Raw genomic sequence first — 8,638 nt, 5'->3', positions numbered from 1 at the left:
CCCTCTCTGAGCTCTGTCAATTTCTAGGCTGACCCTAGGTATGTGTGTGCATGTGGAATGCTGCCTCTGGATGGTCACTGTGTTATCTTCAACATGCGTGTGATCACTTTTGTTTTCACTTGTCTTGCTCAAGTATTTCTTGCAATTCAGTCAGATTGGTCAGCTTTTCCCAGGGTTCCTCCTTGTTCGTTTCTCTCCTTGCCTTGTGGCTTTTTGCTGGGATACAGAAACACTAGAGTGTGGTATCTCATGCCTGTAATTCCAGCACTTGGGAAGTTGAGGCAAGAGGATGAGGATTTCAAGACAACTTGGGCTACACAGTGAGGCCCTGGCTCAGTAAATGAACAAAAGGCAGGGCACCGTGGCTCAAACTTGTATTCCTGGCTGCTATGGAGGCAGAGATCAGGAGGCTTACAGTTTGAGACCAGCATGGGTAAAAAAAACAAGATCCCACCTCAACAAATAAAAAGGTTGGGGGGCTGGGAAGGTAGCTCAGTGGTAGAGTGCTTGCCTTGCATGCATGAGGCCCTGGGTTCGATTCCTCAGCCCCACATAAGCAAAAAGAAAAGCCGGAAGTGGCGCTGTGGCTCAAGTGGTAGAGTGCTAGCCTTGAGCTGAAGAGCTGAGGGACAGCGCCCAGGCCCAGAGTTCAGGCCCCACTACCAGACCAAAAATAAATAAATAAATAAAAATAAAAATAAAAAGGTTGGGTATGGTGAGTCTTTCTTTTTGTCCTAGCCATGTAGAAAGTGTAAATAGAAGGACTGGAGACCAAGCCAGCCTGGGCTATAAACTCAAGACAATATTTGGAAAATAAAGCACAAAGGGCTGGAGGCATGGCTTGGTGATAGAACACCTGCCTAGTAAGCAAGGGGCCCTGAATTCAAACCTAACTACTGCCAAAAACAATAAAGAGCCCCAAAGTGCAGTGGAGCCATCTGGCCACGTGGTCAGGGAGCCTGTCTGTAGAAGCATGTGAAGAAACGTGAGTACCTCCCTCCTCTTCCAACTTAATCATCACTAGTTGGCTTTGAGTTGTTAAGCTTGGAGTTTAATGTACATTCATGAGCACACTTGTGTCCCTGCTGTTAAGCAGGCTTGTGTCCATGGTGGCACAGAAGAAGGCTGGACATGACAGACCACGGTGGAGGTTTTGGGGACATGGAGCTTTGCTGTGTGGACGTGGGTCCCTGTGTAGCTTCTGCTGCCTCTATTTCTTCTTCTTTTTGTTTCGGCCGATCCTGCTGACTTGAGACATAGCCCTGTCTTCCTTGGGGGAGCCGAGTGTGAGCAGCGGGAGTATGGGCAGCATATCTGCAGGCTCCCTCTCCTCAGGGATCTCAATTGGGGACTCCTTTTTCTTTATCTCCTCCGTCCTTAAGATGATCATCCTAGAAGCACAAGCCACAGGTTAGCTGTGTTTGTCTCGGACGTTTCCCACACTTTGCTGTGAGGCATGGCAAACTGGCCGCTCCTGGATTACTGTCACTTTGCAAAGCCCACCCATGCCCACACCCTCAGTAGGCTGCTTTCCCCCCACTCTCATCCCTCCCCTGTCTTGTGTCTTCCTTCCTAGGGAGACTAGCATGGCTCCATGGGACTGCACAGTGCAGCATCATTGTCTTCCCGGGGCTAGCACAGATTTCATGCAGTCCCTCAAGACCTCAGATGCCTCCCCTACTACCCCACCTCTGCTGACATTCAGGGCTGTGGGCTTGCTCAGTTTACAAGGCAGTAGGAGGCCCTAAGTTCAAATTTTGGTACTGCCCCCAAAAAAGAAAAAAACATTTGTTCCTCTAGATACACCATGGCCCTAAGAAGTCCTGGAGCCAGGAACCAAAGACCAAGCGACACCAGAGGATCCCACCACCAGAAGTTACCAACATTCTGGTAAGAGCAAGGCTAAATGCTTCCTGGATCTCTCAGAGAACGCAGGTATGCAGAGAGCACCGTGTGCTTGCACTACCAGTCTGGGAACCCAGTGCATGGTATTGCTACACAAGAGAAGGAGGCTGGGCCTGCACACCTGGCTTCTAGCTCCTCCTCTTCCGCCTTCCTCTGCTGGGCAAGTATGGCGTCTTGCTGCTGCTTTTCCTTCATCTTCTCCTTGATGACTTCCTCGCACTTGAAGGCATGGAAGAGCCTGTTCACGAAGAACATGTACAGCCTGCTGACCCATGTGTTCACCTTCTCCTTCTGTTCATCCAGGCTTTTCTCGTGTTTCTCTAGAAGAAAGGGTTCGAGGCCTGAGCCTGCCTCCTGCCAGCAAGGGGGGGTCTGCGCATGGCTGGGCCCTGAGGACCAAGGACCCTGCCAGAGGCATTAGAGACTACATGGGACTGGCAGGCCTGCAGTGGACTGGGGTTGGTCCTCACTACCTTTGAGCTGCCTCCTACCTGTTCTCTTCCTGTTTCCTAAATAGTGTAAGTGTTTTGGTTTCTGGAATGAAGATTTCAAAAATTTGACTCAACTGACCCAGTATGAGGGGGATTTTGTGCCACTTTTACCAGAAAACAGCACAGTATAATGGACAAAAACACAGACTTGGGGCTAGCACGGGAGCCCTTGCCTGTAATCCCAGAAGGACTGCCAGAAACACAATGTATGTGCTGCCTTTTCCCTGTAATCCAATGTTAATAACCTATCGCCAAGTGCCCTGCTTTCAGTTAACAATGCGTGGGGTTTTTTTTGTTTTGGTTTGTTTTGCTTTTGTGGGGAGAGCCCCATACCAAGTATTGAACTGAGGACCTCATGTTTTCACTTAGTTTGCTTGCTTACAGCTAGTGCCCTACCACTTGAGGCATGCCTCGGTCCAATTTTCTGGCTGGTTAATTTAAAATAGAGTCCAGCACACTGTTCTTCCTGGGCTGGCCTCAAATCACAATCCTCAGATCTCAGTCTCCAGAGTAACTAGGATTACATGTGAGATCCACCAATGCCCAACCAGCAATGTAATTTACAAGAGAACTTTTAATTGGTCATACATGTATTCTATTGTCTGGCAGAAACCATAAGAGGGGTACAGTCATCTACTTGGCCAACAGTTTGTTTTACAGTTGTAAAAGCAATGCTGTTGTGAACAACTAGAATTTTCTTGGGCTACATCCCTGGAATACATCTGTTTTTCCCAGATGTATTTATTAAATAAGAAGAAATAAGTTCTTCAGTATAGGTTAAGCACTTATGCTTGTGTTTACAATGACCTGCCTACTTTTTTCCCCCAAAACCATAGTCTTACTCATTGTAGCTTTGCATTTTCAGAGATTTTTTTGATGCTTCCCATCATAGCCTGGGTAACAGACTGGCTCCACCATGTCTAGTTGAGATGGAGTTTTACAAACTTTGCTGCCAGCCTGGCGCTGTGTGTGTGTGTGTGTGTGTGTGTGTGTGTGTGTGTGTGTGTGTGTGTGTGTGTGTGTGTGTGTGTGTGTGTGTGTGTGTGTGTGTGTGTGTGTGTGTGTGTGTGTGTGTGTGTGTGTGTGTGTGTGTGTGTGTGTGTGTGTGTGTGTGTGTGTGTGTGTTTTGGGTCCGGTCGTGGGGTCTGAACTCTGGGCCTGGGCGTTGTCCCTCACCTCTTCAGCTCAAGGCTAGCGGTCTACCACTTGAGCCACAGCACCATTTCCAGCTTTTTTTCTGCTTATGTGGTACTGAGGAATCGAACCTAGGGCCTCATGCATGCAAGGCAAGCACTCTACCACTGAGCCAACTTCCCAGCCCCTTTGTGTGAGTGTTTTTAACCAGTCCTGGGGCTTGAACTCAGGGCCTGGGCACTGTCCCTGATCTTTTTGCTCAAGGCTAGCATTCTACCACTTGAGCCACAGCACCAGTTCTGGCTTTTTTCTGTTTATGTGGACCTGAGAAGTCAAACCCAGGGCTTCATGCATGCTTGGCACTAAGCCACATTCCCGGCCCATATTTTTTCATATCTAGAATAAACATTACTTGCTTGACTTTCTTTTTAATATTCTTTATCTTTACTGATGAGGACGGAGCCTAGGGCTCCACAAGGACTGTGCCAGCCCTTTAATATTCTGGTATCTGTTTCTGCCTGTTGCTTTCTCCAGATGAACATCAGGATCCTTCTGTCAAATTCATAAAACTGTTGGGAGTGGAATTAGCTGGCAGTTGGAGTTCAATCTCTACATTATCAGTAATGAAACTTGTCAGGTATATGGTATGTATTTATTTTCATAACTTGATTATGCTAATTTTGTTATTTCATGCTGTTAAGGTTTGGCATTTAAAAAAATAATAATCTGGGTTGGGATGGTGGCTCAGTGGTAGAGCACTTGCCTTGTATGCATGAGACCCTGGGTTCAATTCCTCAGCACCACATAAGCAGAAAAAAAAACGCCGGAAGTGGCGCTGTGGCTCAAGTGGTAGAGCACTAGCCTTGAGCTGAAGAGCTGAGGGACAGTGCCCAGGCTCAGAGTTCAGGCCCCACAACTGGACCAAAAAAAAAAAATAATAATAATCTAAGACTAAGTCTCACATGGCTTCCTTAATTTTTTTTTGGTGGAACTGGGGTTTAAACTCAGAACCTCACACTTGCTAGCAGTGCATGGGAGAAGGAAGGCCAGAGATGTTTCTTGGGAAGAAAGGAGCAGGGTGATGTCTAGAGGAAACGGAGGCATTGAATGGAGTGTTTTCTGTTGTTTTTAACTGGAAGGCCTTGTAAAATCAGACAGAGGGACCAACAGGGGTAGGGCACACCTATAATCCCACCCATAAGGGAGGCATAAATAGAAGGAGCATTGAGGCCAGCCCAGCAAAAACATAAGACCCTCTCTCAAAAAAATAAATAAATAAAACAAAAAGTGCTGGGGGGAAGGATTGTAGCTCAAGTGATAGAATGCTTAGCTAGGAAGCTTAAGACCCTGAGTTCCATCCCCAGAACCAAAGAAAATGAAAATTAAAAACAAGAGAGTCCTGAGAGAGACACTGGCTAAGAATGGAGTCCAGGCATGCCCTAAGAGCAAAGTGAACACTACAAGCCCAAGAGGACCCAAGGCTGAAGCCACGCCTACACATACACAACCTGTGCAGCAACAGGCACGTTGAAGTTTTAAGCACTTACCATTCTGAGGCGCTAAAATCAGCCCCTTGTCCGTGGGTTCAAGATTCATTTTGGAACTTCTATCTTCACTCAAAGACTTCTTGATCCTGTGCTGTTACATTTTAAAAAATCGTAAAGCAAAATGTTACTTCTGTGCTCATGCCTGTAATCCTATTCAGGAGACTGAGATTTTAGGATCACAATTCAAAGCCAGACCAGGCAGTAAACTACCAAAAAAAAAAAGTGATGCTCTGATTCAAGTGGGAGAGCAAAAAAAGCTCAGGGACAGTACCCAGGCCCTTAGTTCAAGCCCTAGGACTGGCAAAAAAAAAAATAATAATAATAATAATTAAAGAGGTCCTTCTTTGACTCTCATTGTTTGAGACAGGATCTCTCTAGGTAGTCTAGGCCAGAATGAAGCCATTCTTTCTGAGCTAATTTTGACTCAACTGCAGGTTTCATTTTAGAGACACAATCTCACTGTATAGCCCAGGCTTGCCTCACACTCAAGATCTTCCTGCCTAAGCCGCTTGAGTGCTGGGATTACAGCTCTGCGTCACCAGACCACTAATTTGATGATTCTTTTTTTTTTTGGGGGGGGGGGGTCCGGTCATGGGGCCTGAACTCTGGGCCTGGGCGCTGTCCCTCAGCTCTTCAGCTCAAGGCTAGCACTGTACCACTTGAGCCACAGTGCCACTTCCGGCTTTTTTTCTTTTTGCTTATGTGGTGCTGGGGAATCGAACCCAGGGCCTCATGCATGCAAGGCAAGCGCTCTACCACTGAGCCACCTTCCCAGCTCCTAATTTGATGATTCTTTTTTTTTTTTTTTTTTTTTTGTCGGTCGTGGGACTTGAACTCTGGGCCTGGGCGCTGTCCCTCAGCTCTTCAGCTCAAGGCGAGCGCTCTACCACTTGAGCTACAGCGCCACTTCCGGTTTTCTGGTGGTTTATTGGAGATAGGAGTCTCACGGTCTCTCCTGCCCGGCTGGCTTTGAACCGCGATCCTCAGATCTCAGCCTCCTGAGTAGCTAGGATTACAGGCGTGAGCCACCAGCGCCCGGCTAATTTGATGATTCTTAACTTGAATAAAATGTTGAGATTTGTACTCTTGTTTAAAAGGGTGAATAGCAGAATTACTGCCTCCCCTCAAAGCCCCAGAGATGGGAGCATCTTCCTTGGGCCTTAGGGGAAAGCATTACTGTGTATGATCGGCCATACTTAGATTCTTATGCATGGTGTCCATGACCACCGTCTCCACCCGAAGTCACCCTCCAACTACAGACTTGTCCCCTGGCCACTGGCTGTTACCACTCTGATGTCTAATGGAGCACCTTCATCATATCCCTTCATTCTGCCCTGGAATCCTATCCCCACCCCCACTCTGGTCTTCACAATCATAATAAAGAGCCACTGAATCCTTCAGTAGCTCAAGCTCAATACCTCAACCACCCTCCTTCCCCTCCCCCCCCTCCCCTTTTGCCTTTCCTCTCTCTCATCCCCCACACTTCCAGAATCCTTCAGACCTCAGCCCTTGCCTATCCTCAGCCTAATTAGCTCCCTGACAGTTCTGAGACAGGTCAGGTTGGTCAAGAGCCAGGCTCTCTCCCTCTCTCTCTCCCTCCCTCCCCCAGCATGGAGAAGTCCCTTACTCCCAGCTGGTATGGCTGTGGGCACTGGGGCCTCAGCTAAGCTGATCTCACTGAAATGCTCAGCTCCCATCCTTCACACCCCATCTGGGACACAGACCTCGGATCTTTTGATTTTGCCTTCAGGCAGGACTCCCAACTTGGTTGAAGAGGACTTGCTGCTCAAATGAACAACGTCGGACTCGGGGCTGCCAGCGCTGGCGCTCCTGTGGGTCTGAGCAGGGACAATGGAGACACTGGTCTTTAATGAGGTGTTACTGGCTAGAAATCAGCATAATTAGCATATTGTGGGCAGAGGACACCTGTGAAGCTACCACAGTCAGAAAAGGCTCTGTCTTCCCTTCCCCCCACCCTGCCCTAAGAAGTCCATGTCTCTTCCTCCATCCCCAGGTAACCACTGAGTACAAACACATGACTGGGCATTCTAGAATTTTCTATGGATATGGTTGTGGGTATATATATAACCATGTTTCACCAGCCTAATCACTTAGGTATTCGCTTGTGTTGTCTTATGAGTCACCATCTGTTGTAGGGTGAGATGTGGTTAGCTGGACAGGCCTGCAGACTTTCACTACTGGACTTGTTTTGTGACCTGGGATATGATCTGGGTTGGTGAGTGGTTCATGGACGCTGGGGAGAAGTAGCTTCTGCAGTTGTTGTACTGTGGAAAGTTGTGGAAAGTGCTGGTACTGTGTCAGTTCTTTGTTCTGACTTTGAGGGCGAGACCTCTCACTGGCAAGGGAGATGATGTTGTTGTCTCTTTCCATCCATGTCCCAGTGTACTGGGAAGCTCTCTTGCACTATGCATCCATTTAGGGTTTGTGTCCTCACCTGACCCCTCTATCAAAATGATGCTCTCCCCAGTGGTGCTCTTCACTCTGTAGACCCTGAGAGCTTCCTGGCCCCAGCTGTGGGTTAATCACCAGGCAGTGGGTTAGAAGCACCACGGAGAAGTGGTGGAAATGCTAGTTAGACGTAAGGCTTGGAGGAAATAAGCCACAGGGGTCTACTGTGTCGTCACTGTCCAGTGTCCAGATGCTGCCAGTCTCTCTGCTTCCTGGCCACCATGCAGTGAGCAGCTTCCTTCATGATGCTCCATATAGTGCCTGTCAGAATTCCTTCCTGGGCTGGGAATGTGGCTTTGTGGTAGAGTGCCTAGCATGCTTGAAGCCCTGGATTTGATTCCTTAGTACCACATAAACAGATAAAGTTGGAAGTGGTGCTGTGGCCCAAGTGGTAGAGTGCTAACCTTGAGCACAAAGAGGCTTAGAGACAGCACCTGAGTTCAAGCCCCAGGACTGGCAGAAAAAAAAAATTCCTTCCTTTCCAAGGCTGAGCAATATTCCATTCAAGTCAATACATTTTGCTCGTCCATTCACTAATGCATGCCGGTTATCCTTCCATATTTTAGCTATTGTTAGTGCAGTTGCTACGCACAGGGATGTATAAATACTCCCAATAGGCCCCAGTTCTAGTTCTTTTAGGTAAATCTATCCAGCAATCGGGTTGCTGTTTTCCATTTTCCATTCACACTGACAGTGCACATACTCACTAATGCTTGATAGTCTGGGTTTTTAGTAGCATTCTTGTTTTGCTGTGGTTTTGATTTGCATATACTTAATATTGGTAGCCCTTTGTTCACTTTTTAAATTGATTTGTTTTTTTGCCATGAGTCATATATATCCTGTATTTTAGCTATTTAACAAACCTTAGGTGAACAGTGTCCTTCAATGCGAGGTGGGGTTTTTTGTTGTTTGGGATTTTGGGGTTTTTTTTTTGTCAGTCCTGGGGCTTGAACTCTGGGCCTGGGCACTTTCCCTGCATGCTTCAGCCCAAGGCAAGCACTTTACCACTTGAGCCACAGCACCACTTCTGGTTTTCTAGTGGTTTACTGGAGATAAGAGTCTGAGTTTTCTGCCCGGGCTGGCTTTGAACCA

The 8,638-nt window shown here is 47.5% G+C and overlaps 1 protein-coding gene across 7 annotated transcripts in view; it reads right to left on the bottom strand.

Annotated features, from left to right (window-relative positions):
• Positions 1 to 1,029: 1,029 nt before the first annotated feature.
• Positions 1,030 to 8,638, bottom strand: part of Rsph10b (radial spoke head 10 homolog B) — a 34,433-nt gene continuing 26,824 nt past the window's right edge. For 6 of the 7 annotated variants that reach the window (XM_070033525.1, XM_070033524.1, XM_070033527.1 and 3 more), the window contains 4 exons: positions 6,802 to 6,915; positions 5,078 to 5,168; positions 2,027 to 2,225; positions 1,030 to 1,391 (listed from right to left, as the gene is read on the bottom strand). In XM_070033525.1, coding sequence (XP_069889626.1) covers positions 1,211 to 1,391; positions 2,027 to 2,225; positions 5,078 to 5,168; positions 6,802 to 6,915 — 585 coding nt within the window. In that variant the 3' untranslated portion in view covers positions 1,030 to 1,210. The other variant, XM_070033530.1, reaches the window with a different exon arrangement.

The sequence above is a fragment of the Dipodomys merriami genome, unplaced genomic scaffold, assembly GCF_024711535.1.
Source record: "Dipodomys merriami isolate MVZ:Mamm:240054 unplaced genomic scaffold, mDipMer1.0.p SCAF_22, whole genome shotgun sequence".
In the NCBI taxonomy this organism is placed as follows: Eukaryota; Metazoa; Chordata; class Mammalia; order Rodentia; family Heteromyidae; genus Dipodomys; species Dipodomys merriami.
Note: the sequence above shows the minus strand (reverse complement) of the source record. Positions and strands in the feature narration are given on the sequence as shown.